Source organism: Natator depressus, chromosome 16, assembly GCF_965152275.1.
Source record: "Natator depressus isolate rNatDep1 chromosome 16, rNatDep2.hap1, whole genome shotgun sequence".
NCBI lineage: Eukaryota > Metazoa > Chordata > Testudines > Cheloniidae > Natator > Natator depressus.
In genome coordinates this window covers 5,136,406-5,164,114 of record NC_134249.1, presented here as the reverse complement: position 1 = coordinate 5,164,114, position 27,709 = coordinate 5,136,406, and the positions used below count along the sequence as shown (strand labels likewise).

The window sequence follows — 27,709 nt, the reverse complement described above, 5'->3', positions numbered from 1 at the left end:
TTGCAGCATCAGTGCACAGACTGCTGCTACCTAAGCTACAGGACTTAACTACACTAGCTGTTAGCAGCAGAAAGCTGTTCTCTCAGATGAAGAAGAGTCAATGGCACCATGTGCTGGGTCCTGGGTGTGGTTGATAGAAGAGGGCCCAGCCCAGCCCAACTCCCTTCTAACTAAGGTGGGGAAAGGACCCTGGACCATGTCCCAGGTACTGGGGTTTGGCTGGCAGTGAGCAAGGAGCTTATCCCAGCCCTCTCCCCCATCCCTGCAGCTACAGCTACTTCAGCAGCTCCCAGAAGTTCTCAGTACAGTGTAAAAAGAAAAGGAGGACTTGTGGCACTTTAGAGACTAACCAATTTATTTGAGCATAAGTTTTCGTGAGCTACAGCTCACTTCATCGGATGTGGGGCTCCTGGTTGGCATTTGTGACACTCCAGCTCTTTGGGATGTTCATTTGCGGGTCTCTTGCAGGGTGCCAGTGTTTCCCTGTGGAATGCAAAGCGGCAGACGGGAAATGGGAATTGTGAAGAGTTTACAACTCAGCTGAACAGGAATGGAATTTCATAGACAAAGAGAAGGCACTCCTCTAGCCCAAAGGCTGTCTCTCTGCTGAATGTGTAAGGCCTGCTTCAAGCAATGGAGATGCGAGAGCTTCTCAAAGAAAGGTCGCAAAATCTATTATAATGGAAAGTATGAGGCAACCTAAATACTGGGGTCACTACCAGTGCCACCTGTGACGAACTGTGAAACACAGCATTTTTTTAAACTCTTTTTTTCCTAAAACATAATTGTTGAATGTTATAACAGTTGAACAAGGGTTTTATTAACACTTTAACCCTGTTGGGTCTGAGATCCACCAACAACACTGTCCTCTCTGCCCTGGGAACTCTGCTCAGAAGCCTGGGAGGGAGTAACTCTCTAATGCCTTCCCAAGACCACTTCCTCACCTCAAAACCTTGGTCTTTGTCCCTTTAAGAGGAGAACCGAGTCAAAACAGGCAGATGACATGCCAGTCCCAGAGATCACTAGTTGATCTTAAAACCCCAAAGCGAGGTGTAGTCTTTTTAACAGGAATAATCCTCCAAAGAGTCCAACCACTTTACTCACAAGGGAGTCTTCAGAGCTCTTTCCAGGTGGGACTTCTAAACACATACTTCTCTTCCTAAGGCTGACTGCAGGCAGGCTAACTGGTTTCAGCTGTATCCTAACCCTTGCTTTCCCATGAAAAACTGCCAGAACTTCCTCCTCTAGTGTTCTTCCGAGCTCATCACCTCCCCGCCCACAGGACACCAAGGGGTGGTACACTCCTTCACAGCTTCATTTACCACACTGATAACACAACAAAGCAAGCAGACAAACTACAGCTCAAAACCAGATCCTAGGAGGGTGGGCTGTTCATGTCACGGTCCTCTGCTGAGAGTGAGCATTTCACTCAAGTCCCCTTCCTGAGAACATTTCACATGGAATTCGCTGGCATGAATGACAACTGGCTCCAGAGAGTCACGACAAAAAATAATCAGTACAAATCAAATCTTTACTGCAGGAGGGAAGGGACTTGTGGTGGGGTTGGCATTTCTGAGTGAGACGTGCTTCTCCTTGGTTATTTGAGCTGGTACTGCAGGCCCTCCAGCTGCATAAAGGAGGATTCCCATGAACAGTTTAAGGTGCATGTGCATTGCATCCCTGGACTCCTGCAGGTTAGGTACTTGTGGGAAAAGCAGAAAGCTCTCACAAGGTGAGAGAAAACAACAGCTTACTGCACCCCTGAAATTTTGAGGCACTGGGGAGGAAGAGGATGAGCCATGTCTAGAGAATCAACGAATAAGGAAACCCAAAAGGCTAGAGTAGCCAATGAGGTAAAAATAGCAAAGGAAGATTTAAACAATAAGGAAGCCTGTTAATATAAAGGAAGTAAAGATCCAAATTGGGTCACAGGGGATGGCACTGGAGCAGCAAGCAAAGCAAAAATAGCAAGGAAGGAAAGATAAATAAGAAGTTCTTAAAATAAATAAGAAGCAAACAGACTGACAAGGAAACAAGAAGGCCATTGAGAGGGAAACAGAGAAAATCCAGGGAAGACCAGTATTGCTCAGGGCTTCAATTTATCCACAAGGGAGAAAATGACAAAAGCTGAGGAGCTTTATCACAGCAACAAGGAGGAAGAGGAAGGAGAGTTTTATCGGAAATTAGAACCCTGTGAATTTATCAACAGCAGCCCCAGCTGAACAGCTTAATATTCAGCTGAGAAGATAGTTTCCATGACAAATTGAAACTGTATGTGGAGCACAAAATAATTTAATGCAACTAAAACCCTTCGGTTTCTCCTTTGTTTCTTGTTTTCCTTCCCTCGCTGTCATCAGTCATCCTACCTTCCTATACCCCGTGTCCTCTGACTTTACAGATAAAAAATGTGGGATTTTAATTCACAATAAGTGCAGCATATAAAAGCCTCCCCACACAACATGCAATGGGAGTTTCCTAAGCACTGCAGAAAACACAGAAGGGTCTGATGGCCAAGTCACATGGCTGAATAACTAAACCAGTGACATTTAAAAAAACAAAACAAAAGAGAGAGTTGCCAAAATGCAGCAGGGCCTGCTGTTCTCCATGCCAGAATTCAACACAAGGAGAAGAGGCTGGAAAGACACTGGGGGATCACACAGGACAAAGGGAAGCACCAGAGGGCTGCAGAGAAGCTACTGAAGAATGAAAGAAGAAATTACAGAGCTAAGAGCCCACTGTGAATGGGAGAGGGAGACACGTGGTAATAACAACACTGAGTCACTCAGTGGAGCAAAAGGGGAACAGCAAGTCTGAGAAACCCATACCAGTCCCTGGAGTGCGCCGTATCGACAGCCTCAAGCATTCAAGTACCACGAGTGAGGTCTCAAAAAATCACGAGATTTTCTACAACTATGATGTCTGGAAACTTTTTTCTCTTTTTAAATGAAAGCCAAGAGTCTCACCGAATAACATGCCTCCATAAGCTGTGGCTTTAAGAAAAACACTAAATAACTCAATACTCTTGACAAATTCTTAAGAGTTGGAAACACTGAGTATGTTCCCAGTCAGGAAGAGCGTTTTACAAACTGGGAGTCAATTTATATGTGATTGTCACCCAATCCCCGTATGACACCATGCCAGAGCACTGGGGAAGGTGTGGAAGGAAGGAGGAATTCAGGATACACTGAGATGTCACCATTTCCTTGTGGCCTTGCTCCCCCTACAAGCTCAGCACCAGTCAAGGTGCTTAAAAGGGTGCCCCAAATAAACTGCCCCAAATGTCAGAACTGTCCCAGAGGTCACACAGCAGCAAAGCACCGGGGTAAATCAATAGAGTTAAATTTGCATTCACAGAACTACGTTATACCCTACGTACGTGGGGAGCGAGAGAGAGAGAGAGAAACAAGAACACTAGGGGAACAAGCGTGAAGGGGAACAAAGGGGATGCTCGGTCAGCTTTGTGCATCTACCACAAACAGGAAAGCACCTTTCCTGCACTGCTCTGAGAACTCACACCAAACACAGCTTCTCATTAGCACAGTGGAAGCTGCCCTCTCGTGGTACACTGTGGAAAAGTGCAATGAATGCAGCTCAGCAAAGTGCAACTCTCACACTGGCACAAGAGATCAGGACAGATATAGGGATCAACATGATTGAAACAAAGACTCGGGCTGGCTGGACAATTAATTGTTGTCATTAATGGGTACCATTTTAATTCATAAGGGACTACCGGCCTCTCACAAAGGGGATGATGTCATCCCCTTCTGTCACTTTCCAATCCAACTCACCTGCGGCTTTTTTAAAGTTAGAGAATGGTAACATGCCTGAACTCTGACTGCAATGCTGAACACAGCCCCTCCATGTCTCTCTTCTGATCGGCATAAGTAGCCAACATCACATAAAAGATCTCAGACACACAAACTCAGGGCAATGGGAGGAGAGTGACACGCTAGATATAAACTTCACAATGCCAATACTGCAGTGAGAGCTGGAACACATCGCAAGCGAGCCTAGGTGTATCACTCAACAGAATGGAAAGGGATGTTCACCTGTTGCGAGGTAAAACGCCTACCCAGGAACATGCCCACAGCCATCGCTCCATGTGCTCACACACGCCGTGCGCCAATCCCCCCTCACACACACACAGCAAAGTTAGTACTTACTGCCTTGTGAGGCTCCTTCACCTGAGGCAGCTTCAGTGTCTGCAAAGAGAAAGAGCTGCACTTAGACTTGCCAGCACATTCTGTCAGACGTTTGACAGCACACAGCGTCTTCAACTGTTTCACTGGGGGGCTGGAGTTTTGTAATTCCTGGCTCTTCATTCTCTATCCTCCAGTCAAATTTCTCCTCCTCTGCAATACCCATTCCATAGCTGTATGCTAGCCCCTTTTTCTGTAACACATACGCCACACAGCAGATTCAGCAGAGAGCAGGCCCTGGGGATGCCAACTCCCGACTGCAGGGATATCTGCGGCTCTGAACGCAGCCGAGCAGGCCTGCTGGTGGTACCTGGGTCCCACTGAGGGAGGAGCACACCAGGAACCTTAGCATTTGCAGGGCTCATTCTGAAGGCTCTCTCCAGATTAAGCAGGCTGTGAAAGGCTGAGCTTCTGTTATCAGGAGGTGGGGAAGGGGACTGAGGCTTGACCAGGTCGCTGTTGTGCGGCGCTTGGTCGTGAAAGGCCTCCAGTCCAGAAACACGTGATTTGCTTTCATTTGCACATTCCCAAACAAGTGCATTTCTTTTCTGACATGTTACAATGGGCTGCTTTTTAAATGGCACAACCTGTCACTTCCTCCTGCCCAGCACAGAAAGGCAGAGGCTTAGAAACCAGCTCCAAACAACCCAACAAGTCCCTATGTCAGAGAGCCCTGGTCTACACTACAGACTTCTGTTGGTATAACCACATCGCGGAGGGGTAAATCCACACCCCTGAGCAATGCAGTTATACTGAGCGAACTCCTGGTGCAGCCAGTGCTATCTCGGGGAGGTGGAGTACCTACACTGATAGGAGAAGTTCTCCCATCTGCACAGGTAGCATCTTCACGAAGTGCCACAACGGCACAGCTGCATCAGTGCCGCTGCAGCACTGTACGTATAGACAAGCCCAGAGTTGAGAGAGTGGCTACCTGGTGCACTAGGTGGGAGAGAGCTCTCACTGCGACGCTCAATGTTGCAAGGCCAGACTTTTAGGGGCCTAGCAAATTACTGGGATTCCTGAAGCCTGAGTTAGAATTATAACATTTAAGGTCAGAAGGGACCACCAGATCTAGTCTGACTTCCTCGGTATGACAGACCACCCGGCACCCACACACTAAACCCAGCCTGCGTTTAGTACTCAGGCTCCCTGTACAACGAATGAATGGAGTCAGGCCCCTAGGAATGGGATTCATAAGAGCCAGCGCACTGAGCTGCCCAAGCTAGCCAATGGGAGCTGCCAAAGAGCGGGGTATGTCCTAAGGCCCGCCCCTCTAGGAAGTTCATGTTATGTCCAGAATGGAGGAGGCCCCCTATAGCTCAGCTATGAACCATCTCGTAGAGTTAGGAACCTAAGGCATTTTTTGCCAGAAGAGGAGGAGGAAGAGAACCTCCCTGTGGTTACAGCGCTCACCTGGGATGTGGGAGACCCCCCACGTTCAAACCCCCCCCCCCCGCTCCCCTCAGCCTGATGAAAAGGGATTTAAACTGGGGTTTCCCACCTCGCACATGAATGCACTAAGCACCGAGGTGGGATGATCCCTCAGTCTCTCCTGTTGAAGCTGTTCCACTGTAGACACAGAAAGAGTCACTGGGCCAGAGACAGTGCAAACAGAGGCCTGGTGGTTAAAGCATTCACCTAGATGTGGGAGACCCAGGATCCCGTCCCCCTGCTCCAACAATTCTCTCCATGGCTGTTTTGTGTAGAGTTAGATAGAAGGATGCCAATTTTTTTGTGAATCGCTCTGGGGCTTAGGTGCCTGGGTGCCTGGTGAGGGGCTGCAGTGCATATGTGCAGAGGCAGAAACATAGATACCTGGGGAACTTCAACTTCAAAAATTTAGGTAGTGAGTGAGCTTGGGCTCCTACAGGCATAGGTGCTGGAACTAGGGGTGCTGGGGCTGCTCCTGCATCCCCTGACTTGAGGTGGTTTCCATCATATACAGGGTTTACAGTTTGGTTCAATGGCTCTCAGCATCCCCACTATACAAATTGTTCCAGCACCCCTGCCTACAGGGCTTTTGTGAACACCAGTGGTGCCAAAATCTGGGATTTAGATGCCTAAGGCGGCAGTTAGGCTTCTACGTTCTTTTGTGAATCCAGCCCTTCATGCCTCCAAATTCACAGAGAGAGCACAGCTATCTGCAATATGGAGGAGGAGACCAGTGAGGGAAAGACCTGTACAAAAGATGGGACAAAAGCCTTAGGATTTCCCTCTCCGACTGGTTAGCATTACACTGCAGTCTTCAGTTCTAGTGTCACTAATGTCGCACTTGGAAACAAAGCACTGACCAGAAACAGCACAAATCACGATTGTATTCAAAGGCCTGCATGAACACAACGGGGTAAGGCTGCAAGCTGAAAAAATTGTTAAAACTCAAGAAATGCAAATGCTTAGGTTTACAAAGCTGCATTGAATTGTCCCATATTTCATAACCTATATATTCAATTATAATCCAAAATATTCTGCATGTTCCATGAAAGCAAGTTTGTTACTATGCAAACCTTAACAATGGCATTTCATAGCTTTTTTGATACTTAAATTTGCAACTCTAATTCATTAATACCACTTTATTTTTTCTTAAAAATAAATAAAAATATAGGGCTGTGGACCTCTGTATTTGTCCAATTCTGTTTTATTATTTATTGTCCTTGATTAATGTAAGAACATAAGAATCACCATGCCGGGTCAGACCAATGGTCCATCTAGCCCAGTGTCCTGTCTTCTGACAGTGGCCAGTGCCAGATACTTCAGAGGGAATGAACAGAATGATTTTTTGACACGGTCTCCCACAGTATTCTTTTCAGCAAGTTAAAGTAGTATGGGCTGGATGGATGCACTACAAGGTGGGTAGAAAGTTGGCTAGATTGTCGGGCTCAACGGTAGTGATCAATGGCTCCATGTCTAGTTGGCAGCCGGTGTCTAACGGAGAGCCCCAAGGGTCGGTCCTGGGGCCGGTTTTGTTCAATAGCTTCATTAATTATCTGGAGGATGGTGTGGATTGCACCCTCAGCAAGTTTGCGGATGAAACTAAACTGGGAGGAGTGGTAGATACATTGGAGGGTAGGGATAGGATACAGAGGGCCCTAGACAAATTGGAGGATTGGGCCAAAAGAAATCTGATGAGGTTCAACAAGGACAAGTGCAGAGTCCTGCACTTAGGACGGAAGAATCCCATGCACCGCTACAGACTAGGGACCGAATGGCTAGGCAGCAGTTCTGCAGAGAAGGACCTAGGGGTGACAGTGGACGAGAAGCTGGATATGAGTCAACAGTGTGCCCTTGTTGCCAAGAAGGCCAATGGCATTTTGGGGTGTATAAGTAGGGGCACTGCCAGCAGATCGAGGAACGTGATCGTTCCCCTCTATTCGACATTGGTGAGGCCTCATCTGGAGTACTGTGTCCAGTTTTGGGCCCCACACTACAAGAAGGATGTGGAGAAATTGGAGAGAGTCCAGCGAAGGGCAACAAAAATGATTAGGGGATTGGAACACACGACTTACGAGGAGAGGCTGAGGGAACTGGGATTGTTTAGTCTACGGAAGAGAAGAACGAGGCGGGATTTGATAGCTGCTTTTAACTACCTGAAAGGTGGATCCAAAGAGGATGGATCTAGACTATTCTCAGTGATAGCAGATGACAGGACAAGGAGTAATGGTCTCAAGTTGCAGTGGGGGAGGTTTAGGTTGGATATTAGGAAAAACTTTTTCACTAGGAGGGTGGTGAAACACTGGAATGCGTTACCTAGGGAGGTGGTGGAATCCCCTTCTTTAGAAATTTTTAAAGTCAGGCTTGACAAAGCCCTGGCTGGGATGATTTAGTTGGGATTGGTCCTGCTCTGGGCAGGGTGTTGGACTAGATGGCCTCCAGAGGTCCCTTCCAACTCTGTTATTCTATGATTCTAATGATTCTAGAACAGGGCAATTATTGAGTGATCGATCCCCTGTGGTCCAGTCCCAGCTTCTGGCAGTCAGAAGTTTAGGGACACCCAGAGCATGGGGTGTGTCCCGGACATTTGGCTAATAGCCATTGATGGACCTGTCCTCCATGAATTTAACTAATTCTTTTTTTAATCCAGTTATAGTTTTGGCCCTCACAACATTCCCTGGCAACAAATTCCACAGGTTGACTGTGCACTGTGTGAAGAAATACTTCCTTATGTTTGTTTTAAACATGCTGCCTAATAATTTCATTTGGTGACCCCTGGTTCATGTGTTATGTGAAGGGGTAAATAACACTTCCCTAGTCTCTTTCTCCTCACCAGTCATGATTTTACAGCCTCTATCAGATCCTCTTCTTAGTCGTCTCTTTTCTAAGATGAACAGTCCCAGTCTTTTTAGTCTTTCCCTTATGGAAGCTGTTTCATACCCCTAATCACTTTTGTTGCCATTCTCTACACCTTTTCCAATTCTAGTAGGTTGTTTGTTTGTTTTTGAGATGGGGCAACCAGAACTGCATGCAATATTCAAGATGTGGGATTTGTATAGTGGCATAAGGATATTTTCTATCTTATTTACCTATCCCTTTTTTAATGGCTCCTAACATAGTTAGCTTTTTGACTGCTGTTTCACATTGAGCAGGTGTTTTTAGAGAACTATTCACGATGACTCCAAGATCTCTTTCTTGAGAGGTAACAGCTAATTTAGATCCCATCACCTTGTATGTATAGTTTGGATTACGTTTTCCAATTTGCATTACTCTGCACTTACCAACACTGAATTTCATCTGCTATTTTGTTGCCCAATCACCCAGTTTAGTGAAATCCCTTTGTAGCTCTTAGCAAGTCAGCTTTGGATTTAACTATCTAGAGTAATTTTGTATCATCCGCAAACTTTGCCACCTCACTGTTTACCCTCTTTTCCAGATCCTTTATGAATATGTTGAACAGTACTGGTCCTAGTACAGACCCTTGGGGGACCCAGCTATTTATCTCTCCACTGTGACTATCTATTCCTATCCTTTGTTTCTGGTCTTTTAACCAGTTACTGATCCATGAGAGGACCTTCCCTCTTCTCCCATAACTGCTTATTTTGCTCAAGAGCCTTTGGTATGGGACCTTGTCAAATCTTTCTGACTGATAGGAAAGCAGATTTTTATACATATTTGTAATTATTTTAAAAATAATACAATGTGTAATAAAGTTTGCACACTGCAGTAAACTGAAGCACCTGATTAGAAATACACAAAGTCATCTATGGAACTACAAAGTCATACAACTGTATTTCTCCACAAATTTTATAGATTTGACAAGACACCATTCTGTCACAAAAGGAAAAACTAGCTGTGACACAATGGAATTCTGCAACATATCATTCTGAAGTCCACAGGTAACAACATAAATAAACCAAATGAAAACTGAGAACTATGCATGCCCAAAAGCAATTTTTAATCATTTGTTACTATACTTTCAAACTTAGCAAGAAACAAGCCACCTATGAAATTTTAAAGTTCAGCTGTTTCTGAGTTACACATGTGCAGAAAAGTTATAATTATTTTAAACAGGAAAAATATACTTTCCCTGTTTGTGTAACTCAAAACAGTTTAATGAATGAAATCCAAAACAATAACCACCCCCAAATCATCTTTGGGCTGAGATCTAGTATGTAAAGTTTCAGACTTCACCAAATCTGTCTCAATGCATTTCACTCTGATAAAAAAGGCTCCTGCATGTGCTTGGTACATGATTTTCAAAGCTAGATAATTTGGTCAAATCAAAACCAATTTCCACCTATACCAGAAACTCCATTTTTCCTCAAGGAGGATTATCAGACTGTCAAATTTCAGTTTTCTACAACCAGTCATTTCAGAAGTAGAGCTGTTCTAAAATAAGTTGTCAAAAATATATAGGATAGGAAAAGTGTATTATTTCCATTCTCAAACAGCTGAACTGGTTCTGGCCCATCAATTTGTTTTTTTAAATCAACTTTGGGCAGAGACCAATACTGCAAAATTTCAATCTGAAAACTTCGCAAAGTTATCAGAGAATGAAAATAGGATTAAAATAGAAATCTAAACTAAAGATGCCAATTCTGCTCCTGCTATAATCATAATAATGAATCAGATCCTGAGCTGGTGTAAATAAACATAGCTACATTGACTTCTATTGAGCTATACTGATTTACAACAAGCTGAGGATCCAGCTGGTGTACCCATACTGAAATAAAATTGTCAGTGAGTCTGATTGTACAGTTACTAAATAATTTAAAGCAAAAACATGCTGTATAAAAACGGTAGTCATTCAGTCAAAAAACCCCAAAGTATCCTCAAATTATTATAGCAGAACTGGTAGCTCTTGCTAGAATTAAATTAAATTAAATTAAATTGAGATTTGCTTTATAATCCTCTTTTCACTTGTTCATAACTATCTGAAAAATACTCCTTGGGGCAAACGTTTTCTGTGCTTGGTCTCAGCCCAGATTTTTTATTTTAAATTTATATATTGAAAGTCTAGTAAAATAAATTCAATCATTTTTGAGTTATGGAAAGGTGAAAGAAAAGGCAATTGTCCCTTAAGTATTAAATGTTTAGATGCTTTTCTGCTCACCTCACTCAAATATAGCTGAACTATACAATTTAAAACATTCAGGATGGTTCCTTCCTACTGATGATTAGGCCCTTTCATGGTTTAAAAAGCTATAAACAAATAAAAAATACAGTGAGTTACAAGTACTTAAGAAGAACAGGTGCAGTAGCATTTGCTAATGCTGGCATCTATGATACTATCCATTGTCGCAGCTAGTTAGTGTGGTGGACATATCACTGCAGAAATGCATTATAGTTTGAAACCTTTGTGCTCCAGCACAGTTTAGAAGCTCCACAGGAGGAGAAAGTGGTTTTGGTTTTGCAGGGCTTCTAAGCTCACTGCAAAGGAGTCTTTCAGCTACTCTGACTTCACCATTTCTCCTCCACAGCCCTGTTATTTTTCCCTCTTGAAAAAGTATGGAAGAGAAATTTCTTCTCTGCCCTTCTGCTCCTGTGAAGATGTATTTACACTCAGGAGAGGAACTTTACGATGCTTTGCTCTCAGGCACTAGTACTTGAACAAAAGCTCCCGCTGCACTCTGAACTCTCAAATTGCCAGGACTTCATTCCCTAGAAATGTCCAACCAGTTCAGAATTACGCGGGGAAGGCTCTTCTTTGTGGGTAAATGCCAAATTATCAAACAGGAAACAAACCATTCCCAAGGATGAACAAATAATCCAACCTAAAAAAATAACATACCACCTGCAAAATAGAACCCTTGACCCCACAAACTGGGAGGGCAGTGGAGGTGGATGAAGACATAAAATTCTATGGAAGTTCTTCTGAAAGTCAGAATTACAGAAAAGTAATTTTCTACTCTTTAGAGATGTCGTAAGCACAGGATTCTGACTTACGGAGCTGAACAGCTCAAAGGGGTGTTTTCCAAACAAGAAAAGAAACAGTAAGTGAAGCATCAGGCAGCATGACTAGTAAAAAGATAGGCCCAAACTGCAATGAAAGTGGGGAGAAGATACTTGCCAACAACAACATATAGGAAGCCTCGAACGGATGTGTCCTCCATAAAACAAAAGCCAACTCCTGTAAGAAACATTCCAAAAAGGAACCAAACTCAAAAGAGCTGGAGAGCCTGTGATCCCACACGTCTTGGGGACAGGATCGGCAGCACTGAATGATGACACTCCTCCTACAAGCCAATCCTGGCAATAATAATCCTTTGTAAAGTGGGGTGGACCATATGGGTGCTTTCTATGTATTCTGAATTGAAACAGGTCTGAGGCTGACAATTGAAGCTGTCCTGTCTCTGATGGTACAAGATCTTCTAGCTGTAGGCCAGCCACGTCATAATGGAAAGACATGCAGTCGGACAGGGTCCTTTTAATGACAGCAGAACCTACTGACTTGGTGTCAGAAGAAACAAAAACCTTTAAGGACATTAGTCTGCTCCAGGAAAAAAAACCCCAGAACCCTTTTAGTGAAGAAGAGAACTGGACACTTCTCCACAAAAAAGCACCAAAAAGCAATGGAAGAACGGACCTCAAAGAAGTGGTGAAGGTGCTTGGCGCAAATGAGCTGTTCGGCCTTGAAAAAGAGCTGGTGTGCTGAGGCCAACTTGCCGAGAGTGATCAAAAACCACAGAAACAGACAAGAAAAAAGTGCTGTGGAGTGACAGGTGGCTTGGGAAGCTCAGAGGAAGGGCACTGGACAGCCAAGCAGAAGTAGCACACGAAGTCAGAAGATCCAGGTGCTGAAAGAAGGGTCCCTCTCTGACCGCTGTGAAGAGGAAGTGACTACAAGATTCCAGGGGTGAGTTACTGGCAGATGGAGCGTGCTCAAAGAAGGGAGGGGTAGAACTGGATGAAACTTTTCAATCAAAAATTTTGTCAAAAAATGCAAGTTTGGCAACACTGAAATGTTTCATGAATTCATGCAGTTTTGACAAACGGTTTGTTTAGAAACAAACAAAAGATTCCAAGAAATTGAAAATTTCAACATTTTAAAATGAAATGTTTTGATTTTTTGCTTTGAAATGACTTTTCATTTAGAAATTTTCTGTGATTTTATTAAAAATTCAAGTGCTTAAAATGCTCAAAATCAAAATGAAATGTTTTGTTTCACTTGAATCTGAACTTTTCGACTTACTGAAAGTTTCCAAAATTTTTTGTGTTCAGTTCAACCCAAAGCAAATTTTTCATCATGCTTCGGAAACAGACAAAAAAGCAAAAAAATCTGTTATGTGCCCAGCTCTAGTGGGAGAGTCTCAAGTACCAGTGCCTTAGAGGATCAAACAGAGCCAGGGGAGCAGTGTTACCAGTGGCTTTGGACTTAAAATCCAATTACGTGGACATAAGATTATGAATTTAAAAACTCAGCAGCGAGGAAATGCCAAAGTTATGGTTGCATCTACATCCTTCAATCGGCCCATGTGCTAACGACATGGTCATCTTATACTGTTACCCATTAAAATATAATATACACTTTTTTTTTCTACAACTTTATATACACATGTAAAGCATCTTGCAATACACTTCTTTCATTCTTGCATGGTTTCATTTATTTCATCCTCATTATTGGAATGGTCCAGTATATTGTGCTCAATGGAAAACATTCTCTCTATACAGTATTATGCTTTTTACTATTTTTTCACCGAACATGTAGTGTATACATTGAACAGGATATTTTCCCTCTACAGACAGATATACCTCTGAACAGTAATTTATTACTGTAGTATCTCACAATCTATTTATCAGTGAATGACATTTATAGAGCTCTGGCTCCCTACATTTATGATTTCTGATTTGATTGTATATATGAAGAAATAGCTAATTTATATCATGAATGTTACCTATCCTCAAACTGCCTTAATAAAATTCAAGTATTATTTTCGCCAAGTACCAGGTGCATGCTCTTAAAAATGGTGTGAAAGATTATTTAATTTCATCTAAGAATTTGTTGCATATGAAAACTGTGCTTGTTCACCTCTGATCTGCAAATTATTGACATATTTCTAAATTCACAAGTAGAAATAATTTGGAAACTAATTTTCTCCATAAACAGACATAAAAATGTATGTTTTCAGAAGCTAAGGATAAGATCCTTTCTCCACTGAAGGAAACACTCCTATTAACACTTGAGAAAGAAAGTGAGAGAGAGAGGATTTCATCCTAACTATTTAATTGACTTAAAAATAATCATGTCTTTGCAATAAAATGTGACATACTATACTTAATTAGTTATGCTACAGTGATGTCTATGGATGCCAGCTGAGATTAGGGTCCCATTGTGTTAGGTGGTGCATAGAAACACAGTAAGGAATAGTCTTTGCCCCAACTAATTTACAATTTAATTACTGTAGTTACTGAAACAGTTAATATTACAGTTGCAAACCTTTTATATGCCAACAGATGATGCAGTTCACTATTGCTTTATGTTTTGCTTCAACTATAGTATGCTACTAATTTGCAGTATTGCTTATATAAGTGACGGTCAGGGATTTTGCTGGCATTCACAAAGTAGCACAAAATATTAGAACATGCTACCGATGTGTACATAAGGTTGTACAAGAAATTGTATAGTATTATACTGCATTATTTGAGAAATAGTATGTAACAATGTAATTAAAGGATGCATTATAGTATACATTCAGAAATGGGAAGAGTTAACTCACTCTTAACTCACACATTTGTGGATTTCTGAGACTTTACATTTGTAATCTTCATCTTTAATATATGTTATAATGTTTTATGCTGGGATTTTCAAAACAGCCACTGGGAATTGGGCACCTCACTCCCTTCAGCTCCTTTTAAAATTCTTGCCATAATCATTATGTGAAAGGAAATATATCCAAAAAACATGCAGGTGTTATCACAATGCGGGCACTTAAAAAGATACCCCTAAAATATTCAGAGACACACCTCAGTGCTAGTCTCTGAAGTGAAATAAAATAAATGCACCTGTATGCTGGATGTCCCAGTTTCAAAAGTCCATAATTCTGTTATTGTACAATCTGTTATTTTGTAATCATATTGCTTCAAGAAGTCAGAGAAGTGCTTTGACCATGCCAAGTGTGCAGTTTTTCAATAAAGCCATTTCTGAATGACAACAGAAAAGTTTTACAGCCGAGCAATGCTTTCCTCAATGCTCAGATACTTAAAAATGGTCAGACTTCTAGAAAATGTTCACAGAATATTCACTAGCCTAAGCATGAGAAATTTCATATCAGAAGTATCAGAGGGGTAACCGTGTTAGTCTGTATCCACAAAAACAATAAGGAGTCCGGTGGCACCTTAAAGACTAACAAATTTATTTGGGCATAAGCTTTCGTGGGTAAAAACCCACTTCTTCAACCCACTTCAGATGCAACTGAAGAAGTGGGTTTTTACCCACAAAAGCTTATGCCCAAATAAATTTGTTAGTCTTTAAGGTACCACCGGACTCCTCGTTGTTTTTATACCAGAAGTACATTTTGAAAGTTATAATAAACTGAAAAAAGGGATTTTGACTGGAAGTGCCATTTCAACCTTTAATATAAAGATGGTATGGAGACACTACAGTACACTACAGAAAAAGATGATAAAGGACTTAGCAGCCAATGTTAAGAATCTCAGTCAGTATTTAAGTAATGACAAACATGATCATCATACATGTTTTACTTGCATAAAATTATTTTCCTTGGAGACACACAAGTGCTTTGGATAATCTATTTACAATGCACCAATATCCTTAGAGATACTGAACTATTTTTTTTGGCCTGTCTTTACCCAACTGATTTCCAACAAAATATACCGATCGGCAGGAATTTGGAGAACCATGGACAGATGCCTACCATGACTACAGGAACTGGATTGCTGATTCATTTGGAATGCTGCATCAGAGAGGAACGTGGCCACATACAGCAGTGCATCCCAAATCACAGCCCCTCACAAGAGGAGAGTAAGAGACCCCTGTAGAAAATTTCACTGATATCTCATTTAACTTAATTGAATGTAGTAGCTCATGGTGATGTCCTGAAAGAATACTGCTGGAGAATGGAGCCCCCTTCCTTTTGACTGCAGAAGAGTTCATCCTAACAGTGGCTCTTGGTAGGCTCATTATAATGACAGGCAGTAGCAGCAGAGGAATCTCAAAAGCCTGAACGTTAACCTAAGATTCTCAAAAGTTTGAGCAAGAGAGAGATACCTCTATGCGCTCGCACATGGGTCTGGAAACAGTTGTAATACTTGTATTTCTTCCCACATATTCCACACTCATAAGACCCTGAAAAACAGGACAGAAAAGTACATATTACCATATTAGATCAGTAACAAGCAGACGGCCCCATGATACAGAGACAATCACAAACTGATGAGAGAACAGTGCAGCTGTCAGCAAGAGAGGGTTTGGAAGGCTTGTAGAGTTAAGTGCAGGAAATTTATACTCCACTGTCCACCTCTAGATCCTTTCTTGATGAGTAAGAGTAATTGACATATTTTACTGCATTTACATTTACAGTATATCTTTATAATTTTATTAATTTGGAAGAACCACTCCCAATATAGCCTGAATTATGATTTAATAATAATAATAAATAATAAAATAATAATTTTCTAGTTGTCAGAATAAATCTTGAACTAGTATTTCCCCTTTTTTTTATCTTCAAAATTTCTCAAGCCATGTAATTACCACACAAAGAGATCTGGTAAGTATCCAGGAGGATACCAGATAGATAAAAATCAACTTTAGACCTTTACAGGTAAAACTCTTCTGATTGCTGTATTTCCACCTCTCAGCTTGCTTATTTGATCTCAGAAGATATGTATCTACAAGCAGTCAGCAGTAACAGAGACAGAAATGTTGAGCTGGGAGAATAATTTGCAATGACAAAATTATTTGTCAATTAATTTAGCTTCTCCTGCTCATGGAACATTCATAAGCAGTTAGAGACTTCCTCAAATAGATTTGTTATTTAAAATTCTTATACTTTGGGGGAAAAAAACCCTCTATGGATTGGTTGTAAAACATTTTTTGCAGGACACACAATTCGTTAATTGTGCTGTTAGCTATGATTAGTCATGGAGCGCTATTTCTGCTACCTTTTAAGGGGGACGTTTGGAGGGGGGGAACATTACTTTGTGTGAATCTAAAATTTGTTTCCACAGCTATTTGAAAATGTATCATTTAAATTTACTTTTCCTCACCATGCAGAGCCAGTAAAACTCATGGAAGTGAGTAAACACCAAAGGAGCATGAGTGTGACCAAAGCACACTCACATACAAATTCAAGCAAATATGCACCTGCTTTTTTTGTTTCTTGGTCATACTTGCTTGGCTGAGTGATATCTTTCAAGGGAAAATGTCAACCAGTTATCTGTATACTGTTATTTATGCCCTTTCCTTCTCAAGTGGAAATTTGGACAGATGACTAGGGAGAAGTCTAAAAATATTGCTAGAGCACACAGGGGTGTAATCAGGAAGGCCAAGGCACAACTGGGAGTTGCAGCTAGCAAGGGACGTGAAGGGTAACAAGAAGGGTTTCTACAGGTATGTGAGCAACAAGAAGGAGGTCAGGGAAAGTGTGGGACCCTTACTGAATGGGGGAGGCAATCTAGTGACAGATGATGTGGAAAAAGCTGAAGTACTCAATGCTTTTTTTGCCACGGTCTTCACAGACGAGATCAGCTCCCAGACTGCTGCACTGGGCAACACAGTATGGGGAGGAGGTGAGCAGCCCTCAGTGGTGAAAGAACAGGTTAAGGACTATTTACAAAAGCTGGACATGCATAAGTCCATGGATCCAGATCTAATGCATCCAAGGATGCTGAGGGACTTGGCTGATGTAATTGCAGAGCCATTGGCCATTATCTTTGAAAATTTGTGGCGATTGGGGGAGGTCCTGGACAATTGGAAAAAGGCAAATATAGTGCCCATATTTAAAAAAGGAAAAAGAGAACCCGGGGAACTACAGACCTGTCAGCCTCACTTCAGTCCCTGGCAAAATCATGGAGCAGGTCCTCAAGGAATCCATTTTGAAGCACTTGGAGGAGAGGAAGGTGATCAGGAACAGTCAACATAGATTCACCAAGGGCAAGTCATGCCTGACCAACCTGATTGCCTTCTATGATGAGAGAACTGGCACTGTGGATATGGGGAAAGAGGTGGATGTGATGTATCTTGACTTTAGCAAAGTTTTAATACGGTCTCCCACAGTATTCTTGCCACCATGTTAAAAAAGTATGGATTGGATGAATGGACTAGAAGGTGGATAGAAAGCTGGCTAGATTGTCCGGCTCAACCGGTAGTGATCAATGGCTCCATGTCTAGTTGGCAGCCGGTATCAAGTGGAGTGCCCCAGGGGTCGGTTTTGTTCAACATCTTTATTAATGGGGGGAGGGATAGCTCAGTGGTTTGAGCATTGGCCTGCTAACCCCACGGTTGTGAGTTCAATCCTTGAGGGGGCCATTTAGGGATCTGGGGCAAAAATTGGGGATTGGTCCTGCTTTGAGCAGGGGGTTGGACTAGATGATCTCCTGAGGTCCCTTCCAACACTGATATTCTATGATTCTATGAATGATCTGGATGATGGGATTAATTGCACCCTCAGCAAGTTCATAGATGACACTAAGCTGGAGGGAGAGGTACATACGCTGGAAGGTAGGGATAGGGTCCAGAGTGACCTACACAAATTAGAGGATTGGGCCAAAAGAAATCTGATGAGGTTCAACAAGGACAAATGCAGAGTCCTGCATTTAGGAAGGAAGAATCCCATGCATAGCTACAGGCTGGGGACTGACTGGCTAAGCAGCAGTTCTGCAGAAAAGGACCTGGGGATTACAGTGGACGAGAAGCTGTACATGAGTCAACAGTGTGCCCTTGTTGCCAAGAAGGCCAATGGCATATTAGGCTTTATTAGTAGGAGTATTGCCAGCAGATCGAGGGAAGTGATTATTCCCCTCTACTTGGCACTGGTGAGGCCACACCTGGAGTATTGTGTCCAGTTTTGGTCCCCCCACTACAGAAGGGATGTGGACAAATTGGAGAGAGTCCAGCGGAAGGCAACAAAAATGATTAGGGGGCTGGGGCACATGACTTATGAGGAGAGGCTGAGGGAACTGGGGTTATTTAGTCTGCACATGAGAAGAGTAAGGGGGGATTTGATAGCTGCCTTCAACTACCTGAAGGGGGGTTCCAAGGAGGATGGAGCTCGGCCGTTCTCAGTGGTGGCAGATAACCGAACAAAGAGCAATGGTCTCAAGTTGCAGTGGGAGAAGTCTAGGTTGGATATTAGGAAACACTATTTCACTAGGAGGGCGGTGAAGCACTGGAATGGGTTACCTAGGGAGGTGGTGGAATCTCCATCCTTAGAGGTTTTTAAGGCCCGGCTTGACAAAACCCTGGCTGGGATGATTTAGTAGATGACCTCCTGAGGTCTCTTCCAATCCTAATCTTCTATGATTCAATGATTCATTCAATGACCTGTCCCTTTTGGTTTGGGAGAAGCTGATTGGATTGTGTCCCTTTTGTTTCTAACAGAGCAGAAGTCGTCTTTGTCTCTGAATAAACAAAATTGCTATGGGAATGTCCTTTGTGTTGCAAAGGGTATTTATTCCTCGCCACTGGTGCTGAACCTGCAGGGGGCGCTCGCAAGAACACACTACAGTACAGTGTGCTATAGCAGTGTCAGAGTAAGATGTCTTTTGAAACAGTATCTAACATGCTGTATTCATTCTCGGAAGGGGAATCACACTCAGGGAGGGGAGCAAACCAAATCCACTTCCATCTGTTTCTTAGCAAGAGATTTATTTTTTTGAATATAAAAAGAGAGTCATAATCCCGGGGTCAGTCTGTAGCAGATTTTAAGAAATTCAAAGTAGGCCAAATTTTGGGCCTCAACAGGTTGATGATATCCCTCTGACATCACTTTACATATTAAATGATTCATTATACATCTCCCCAAACCCAAGTCCTCTTTTTATAGGCATACTCAAAACCAAATATAACCAGTCAATGAATATACTCCTTACCACTTGGGTTACAAAGAATAACAATTTCATTTGATTGTTAAGGATCTGTCACACCAAGAGGAAAACATGAGCGATAACCAACAGCAATACCAGCCAAATACCCAGGGACAGCTTTGCATACATGAAGATCATGGAGAAAACAAAAAGAACGAGGGGCTCTATTCTGATCTTTTTTAGCCTGTACGTCTTTCTTTTATATTTCTCCCCACTCCCCTGGAAATGGTCTCTGTCACATGTAAGTATATTTAATTGAGCAGCATTCCAGAAAGAAAAAAAAAATAGCCCACATATGTGACCACGTGTTGCCTTCTAGCAAAAACCTGAAGCTGAACTTGCATTTCCAACATGAACACAGGAGATTTCTCATCTGAAAACAAGTGTCCATGAATCTGATGCCAAAAGAGGTGAAAGGCTATTAGTGCTGGCTATGGGCCAATGGATTTGCCAAGGCTGCTGATCCTCTGCTAGTCCACCCTTTGGCTTCTCCTGGGCAGATCCTGCTAGTAATCTAAAATATGGGAGTGTGAGATGTGGACACTCAGGGCCAAGATGAAAGACCCACCAAACTCCTTGTCACCTGTGACTTAAGCCAGCATTTGAACCCCAGATCTCCAAAGGCCAGTGCTCTATATCCACTGTCACTGAGACCCTATGGGTTTCCATTTTACTTTCTCCCCATGTATACACAGGTCAAGTCCCTGACCTTTCACAGTACTGAACACTAAAATAGAAGCTTCCAGAAAAGCCTGGTGCACAGGGACTGCTTGTGGCATAATATAAAAGAAGCAGGAGGGCTGACTCAACATAGACTCTCCTTATGCTGATGTTCTCCTGGGCTCTGGGCTAATTTCCCAGAGAGTGTTTGCTCCACATCCTCAAATGAGAGTACATCTAGCCAACTCCTCTGAGCCCTCAAGTGGTAAGGTGAGAACAGTTAAAGCTCCAGGCCCAGAAGACAGGACAACTTGTGGAGGCTGTCACGGGAACTAAGCAAGTACTGGAGTCCTCAGGTTATAACAGAGAAACCCTAAAAGTAGAGGCCTGTGTTTAGAAGATCCTGCACTGCAGTGCTTTTCTGGGAGGGGAGGGAATAGAAACAGCCACACACACACCCAAAATGAGAGAAGGTGGTGATGATTTGCCACTGTTGCTATGGACTTGGGGCCACCCTGGGCTCTTGGCCACGTTGGGACCAGTCATGCAGGTTAAAACTACCTGAGGTATGGAAAGAGATGGGGGTGGGGGGCACGTGATTAATTGGTGTATTAGACTTTGCCAGATTTTTTCCTGAGTCTTGTGTTTGGAATTTGTGCAACACGCCAGTTGCATCTAGAGCTTCCCCTTGCTCTGTGATCCCTGGTTAAACTTTCACACCCTTCCATCACATACCGGATGTGTATCTCAATGCATGGTCAAAAATCCAGGTGCCTGAGTATCGATTTCGTGAATATCCAACAGGAGAGCTGTGTTCCACTGCTTTTCCATCTAAATTGCACAAAAAAATCAGACAAGAGCCCTTAAAGTGGATAAATTTCCAAAAGATAACGAGGGTTGAAACCCAGTAAAAATGTCAAACACTTGAGTAATTTCCTGTCCTTGTACCAGGATGTCAAAGGCTATGCAGAATTTTCTAAGGTTTGCGCCTCATGGTCTAATGCAGCATAAATATCGGAAATCACAAAGCTGCTTAGTAGGTGAGGCATCTGCACCCTGGATTGAATCAAGTACGTACAAATTAGCTTGATGGCTTCAGAACAAAAGGGTTCACACAGAACCACTGTCTCACTCCTCATCTCCTCTCTAACATTTATGACCCCACCACTCCATTTGGAAAGTCCTCCTCAGTAAGTTTCTGATGCTGCATCACTGGCCCACATGTGAGGGTTTAAATGGAGTTTAACCCAAAATTCCTCCTGATCAAATCCCAGGTGACATAATCCCCCTAAGTCCAAACACTGAAATGATCAAATTCGCAATGTTATAAGACAGACATTAGGCCAGTCACAAAATCCCATCCAGTCTCATCTCCCCTTTCTCTCACTTTCTCAGTAGAAAGGGCCATGTCCCACTCATTGCCTCTTGGCTCCCAGATAGATTTTTGTGGGAGCATGTCTGTCTGTCTGCCTGCCAAGCTGCACCTCTCCAAGAAAAATCAGTGCTGGAGCTATTCAGACAGCCTGGGGCCCAAAGGCAGCAGGTGAGGTCCCCAGTAAAATTACGTTTCTGAGTTGCACATTGTTCGAAACTACTAACAGGTGGGGCCATCCGGATATTCCTTAGTCTGGTCTGTCAAGATTTAGAGAACAGAGGGATTTGAGTTGTCAGAATTTTGTCATTCAGATATTGATCAGGTCCCAAAGTTACTGCCAATTGTTCTGTAAACTCTACTTGCTTGCTTTGCTGAATTGTGACACAATGCCCACGAGAAGATGAGCAAGTGTGTGGTCTACCCCAGTGGTCACTAATCATAGATGAACCAGCACTGGTACGTCAAGCTTGAGGGACTAATACTCTGGGCACCACCACTGCTTGAACCCTATTTAGTTGTATTCACTCTAATCCAGCATGGAGTTTGGGCTGCTCCAAAGCCAGTGAGAACAGAGTTTGCAGCAGTCCAGATTTCTGGAGACAGGTCACTAAATAAGAGGATTGGGAAACACTGAATTCTATGCATCTGCCTCAAACAATGCAGGCCTAACTGTAACAGCAAGAGTACATCCTGGCTGAGGGCAAGCTTAGGGGCGACATCTAACTCAGACAAGGAGCAAAGCCACCTGGTCCAGATTTCAAACTGGCCCCTGGAGCCATAGCTCTGTCTGGTGAAGAAAGCTCCTTGTCACTGTGGAATCTCCATATGCTTTGCAACCCTCGCGGTCACTGTCATCAAGGGACGTAGAGCAGACCTGATGTGGACAATCCACTTCTTATTTACCTTACAACAACTCTCACACGATATGAAAAGCGATATTCTGTGGGGCTGGTAATGGCACATTATAGAATGTGGAGGGGATCTGTTACCTTCCCTCTCATTAATTCTTCTTTTACTGTTATACCCCCTATAAAATTACCATTTTAAACACCTCTCGTCTCAATTTCTCTGATGAAGAAAAGTAAAACCCCACCCAAGTCTGCCTTCACTGCTGAAGGAACTGAAACAATGGGCAACTGGTTCAATTCACAGTGAAGTTTTCAGAAGGTAAATCTCAGGGAGAGCTCCTCATGCAACTGCAGACAGCAAGCAGCCTTTCCTTACAAAGCTGTCCAAGCTTGCTAACCCCAAACGAAGAACAGCAGTAAAATGTGAGGCAACAATTGCCCAAGTTGCCCAGATGATGTCTGCAGCTATGGCAGTACTGCCAGTTTGTGTTTTTTGTAGGGCAGTAAAGGTGAGTGGGGGAACAAGCACTGACTGGGAACCAGTTTGAAAAACCACAAGAAACGGTTATTTGGGCACATCAGTTCACTCAGAGTGCAGTACTTGGTAGCCAAACAGAAAAGTTATTCAGTGCCTGCCTGCGTGCCTCCTCCCAAACGAACAGGGGCCTGATGAATGGATACACTCACAGGACTCTGCACAATGGAATCAGCTGCTAACTGCCAATGGCCTCAGGATCCAGCTGCCTTTAAAGAAAACTAGCAACTAGGGTATAAAATAAAAAAATATGATGCACAATTCATTTAAAGGGGCACTGCTGGCTCGGAGAATTTCCCCCATTCATTTTTTTAGTTCACTCCTTATTGCTTCAAACCTGATAATAGGATCTCTTTCCCCTCCCACAACATAACCTCCCGCTACCGGCAACATGCATCATCCCCGAGGATTGTCCTGCCCTTGGTGGACATGGCATTCTGATGCATTTCCAAGTTCAGCAGATGCCAACATGGCTGCCTTCTGTCGATTTCTCAATTTCTGCACTAGTATTGTCAGTAGGGTGACCAGATAGAAAGTGTGAAAAATTAGGACAGGGGATGGGTGTAATAGACGCCTATATAAGAAAAAGCCCCAAATATTGGGACTGTCCCTATAAAATCGGGACATCTGGTCACCCTAATTGTCAGGGTTATCTAGGAACCACAGCTCTGCGGGAACAGTATTTGTGAGCTGCCCGCTGACATGAAGCCAGCAGGGGGAGCTCATGCACAGTTCTTTGGAGGATACTCTACAGACCTATGGCTTCTGGAGTCACAGCCCCTTTGGGGAGGGGCGGGAGAGGCACTGCCAAAGCGCTGGTACCTGCTGTGACAGAGGTCCCTTCAGACACCTGATCACCAGTTCTCCTTCCAGGACAGCCCTGTGGAGCTCCAGCCCTGTCAGTGGTCCACTCCACTTGGTGTTCCTCTTCACCAGCAGGGAGCAGGGAATTAAGGGGCAGAGAAACCCCACACAATTCTGAATATATTTTCCACCAAATTATATCGATATTAAGGTAGATCTAATTATGGGATCAAACAGGCCTGCAGTGTTTCTCTTCACCCTTTCTTTCCCCTATTGAAACACAGTTTTCCCTTTTTAGGCCATGGAAGGTCAGCAGCCAGGCACCAGTTAGGTCTCATGGGCTGCTGCTACTTCCAACCTGAAAGGAGAGGAGAGAAGTGCCTTTTGCAACAGCTGTTCTAGCTGGGGAGTAGATGGCAAATACCGTGTAGGAGGATCAGAAAAATCCAACACCCTGCACCAGCCCCTGGCTACTGACAAGTTCTAGGGGTTCTCTCTGCAGCAGCTGGGGTTACGATCATGAGCCTAAAATCAGAAATAAACCATTGGGGCAGACGAAACATTAATACTAACTGCAAATAAACTATGGTAACTCCAGGCAACTCATACTAGTTTTCTTCCCAGTCCCTAAAGCTAATGAACTGCTTTCCCCATGGTCTAACTCCTTCCTCTTCCTGACACATGAGACTTATTCTTGTTTCAGCAACTGTTTTTGGAGCTCAGCCTTGTTAAACTGCTGGAAGAAGCCTTTCCATTTAGAAAAAAGAAAAGGAGGACTTGTGGCACCTTAGAGACTAACAAATTTATCTGAGCATAAGCTTTCGTGAGCTACAACACACTTTGGCGGAGGAGTCACTGTTGAAAGCAGCTGTGTCCCTCTTTCAGTAGCTTGCAGAAATGCCCTCTCTCTGGAATACTTATAAGGAGAAAGACGAAGGATGGTCTTGTGGTTCAAGGCACTTGCCTCAGGAGGTGGTTAAAAATTTTCCAAAACTTTTCTAACTGAAAATTTGGTTTTTATCTCAATTAAACTTTTCATGGAAAGTGTCTGCACCCCTCAAAAAATTCAATTCAATTTTTTGGGGTCAGAAAACCAAAAATATTTCAGTGTTCGGCACTTTTTGGCCAATGCTGTCAGCCCACGACTGCTGAAAACAAAACATTTCAGCTGAAATCCAAAATTTCCAGTTTCCAGCCAAAGCGTTTTGGGGTTTGGGGTTTTTGATAAAATTTCTACAAAAAAAGGAAATCTTTCAGTTCTGTCAAAATTTTCTCCAGGGATCCCACCCGCTATTTTCTGACCAGCTCCATTTGGGACATCTGGGTTCAATTCCTGGCTTTGCCACCAATGTCTTGTGTGCTGCTGCACAAGTCATTTAATCTCTCTGAACCTCAGGGCCCCATCTGTAAAGCGAGGATAATAATTCTTCCTTCCTTGCTCTTGTCTATTTAGATTGTAAATCCTTCAGGGCAGAGAGAGAGAGAGAGAGAGAGACAGAGACAGAAAGAGAGTGTGTATATGGTACCTAACTCAAAGAGACCCTGCTCTTGCTTGGGTCTTTAGGCATGACTGTAATACAAATAAACAATAATAATAAAGAGACAGAGATTGAATAATCTTGTTCCTGGATGTAGATTCAGCTTTAAAAGTTCATCTTAGTGCTACTGGGTAGAGCTGATCTTTCAGCAACCTCGTTTCCAGAGGTTCTCTGGTCTCCCCACACTTCACAAGACTCATACTGGGAAACCAGGAACCAATCACCAACAGACCTGTTAGCCAGTAGCTTACCAAGTGTCTGCTGGTTGCGGACCCCTCCAATCACCACACATATTTCTGCTGGCACATCTCCTGGCCCATCCTTTACGTTTTTCTTGGAATCTTTGGTGTCATCCTGCCAGATAACCTCTTGAATATAGTCATCTGGTATCTCTGTTTTCACCTTCACCTCTGTCATCGTTCCAGGCTCTTCACTCGGCGAGGACTGAGATGTCACAGAATCAGAGCCCTCTGCTTTCGGGCTCTTCGGACTCCTCTTCAAGTGCTCCCTGGGTGCGGGGAAGAGGAAAAAATAAGAATTCTTATTTTCTAGCTCAACTTTTAGTTACTGACACCAAAATAAAGATAAATAAACTGTAGTAAACAGAAGTATCTTTATTTTGGTGTCAGTAACTAAAAGTTGAGCTAGAAAATATGAATTTATTTTCTAGCTCAACTTTTAGTTACTGACACCAAAATAAAGATACTTCTGTTTACTACAGTTTATTTAAGATTACTGTGTATGTTTGTATGTGTCTGTGATAAATGAGTGATAAAATTTTAAGTACTTACAAAAGTAATAAAACTATTTATTAGTAATGAAAACAACCTTAAATAGCATCAACAAACTGACTCATGAAAGAAAATGAGATTCCACTTTGGAAAAACAAAGCTACCATCTTGCAGGAAAACAGTCTTTTTAAAAACTCCTCATGTGTCAGTATATAATGCCTGCATCTGTAATTTTCACTCCATGCATCTGAAGAAGTGGTTTTTTACCCACAAAAGCTTATGCCCAAGTAAATCTATTAGTCTTTAAGGTGCCACCAGACTCCTTGTTGTTTTTGTGGATACAGACTAACACAGCTATCCCGATACTAGTCTTTTTAAAAGCATAGATACTTACCAGAAGGGAGAAACCTGGAAAACAAAAATCTGACAGAGATCTACAGCTGATAATGGGCAGCAAATTCATTCTACTCTGGTAATGTGACATGACAGCAAAAGAAAATGAGCAGTTTCGGGCTTCACAGATAGAGAAATCACCAGAATGCAGTCCCTTTATTTGACTGTCTTGAATCCACTCATATGTCCCATCTTGGGCACCTTGTCACCAGCATTGGGTATAAACAAACTGGAGGAAATTCAAAAATGAACAAATATAATGTGGAAGATTGCAGGATCAATGTATAAGAACAGACTAAAAGAGCTAAATATATATACACAGTACCTTAGCTGACCAAAGGCTATGGAGTAGCAGACATGGTAAGGGTCTGTATAGTATTTAGACAATGAAAACACCAAGGACACAGAAGAATTGCCAAACAGAGTTTAATGTGTTATTATAACTAGGAGTAATGGATGAAATTAAGTAATAGAAAACTTAGGATGAATATCAGGTTAAGATATGCTACTGCAGAGATCTATTAGACCATGAAATAGTGGAAGAGGAGGAAACCCCATTGCTTTGGATATTTAAATGAAGACATCACAAAAGTACTAATAAATACACTGTAAAACTAACCATATACTATTTTATAATATCAGGTGAAAAGATAGTATGTGGTGCAGCCCAAAGGAGGCAACTGATCAGGATGTCACTGCTAGAATTGAAAGAAAAATTGCACAGGGGATGGTAGTGAGGGGATGGAAAGGAGAGGAGTAAATGAACAATGAGAACAATCTTCTGTAACAATTACTGCATGTCCTCCTACACAGATATGGAGTTTCTCTTTCAAATGCGTCAGTCACAACGGGGCTGCCAGACATTATACATTCTCACCCCCTCATTCTCATTAAAAAATGAAATGTATAATTAGTAGCCTCCAAACAGAAAGGGAAATTATTCCTGAGTCCCCCGATAGAGGCACGCTTTCCCCTATCTACCCAAGTTTTCTTGAAAATCATTCAGAGCTTTTATAACTGATAAAAGATGAATTTACACAGAAAAATGTCAAAGAAAATAAGGAGTTCTTTAAGAAGAATTTATTAGACGTCCCCAAAGCCTTGATTTCACAATCAGGAAAGAGGACAACTTTGGCTGAAAGCCTATCCTAG

The 27,709-nt window shown here is 42.7% G+C and overlaps 1 protein-coding gene across 15 annotated transcripts in view; it reads right to left on the bottom strand.

The window, feature by feature from the left end:
• The window catches only part of ZNF618 (zinc finger protein 618), a 313,429-nt gene that overhangs the window by 97,857 nt on the left and 187,863 nt on the right, over positions 1-27,709 (bottom strand). For 8 of the 15 annotated variants that reach the window (XM_074974154.1, XM_074974156.1, XM_074974155.1 and 5 more), the window contains exons 3-6: positions 25,685-25,941; positions 21,069-21,164; positions 15,859-15,936; positions 4,164-4,202 (exon numbers count right to left, since the gene is read on the bottom strand). In XM_074974154.1, the coding sequence (XP_074830255.1) occupies positions 4,164-4,202; positions 15,859-15,936; positions 21,069-21,164; positions 25,685-25,941 (470 nt within the window). The remainder of the gene's footprint in view (positions 1-4,163; positions 4,203-15,858; positions 15,937-21,068; positions 21,165-25,684; positions 25,942-27,709) is intronic. The other 7 variants (XM_074974159.1, XM_074974157.1, XM_074974152.1 and 4 more) reach the window with 3 other exon arrangements.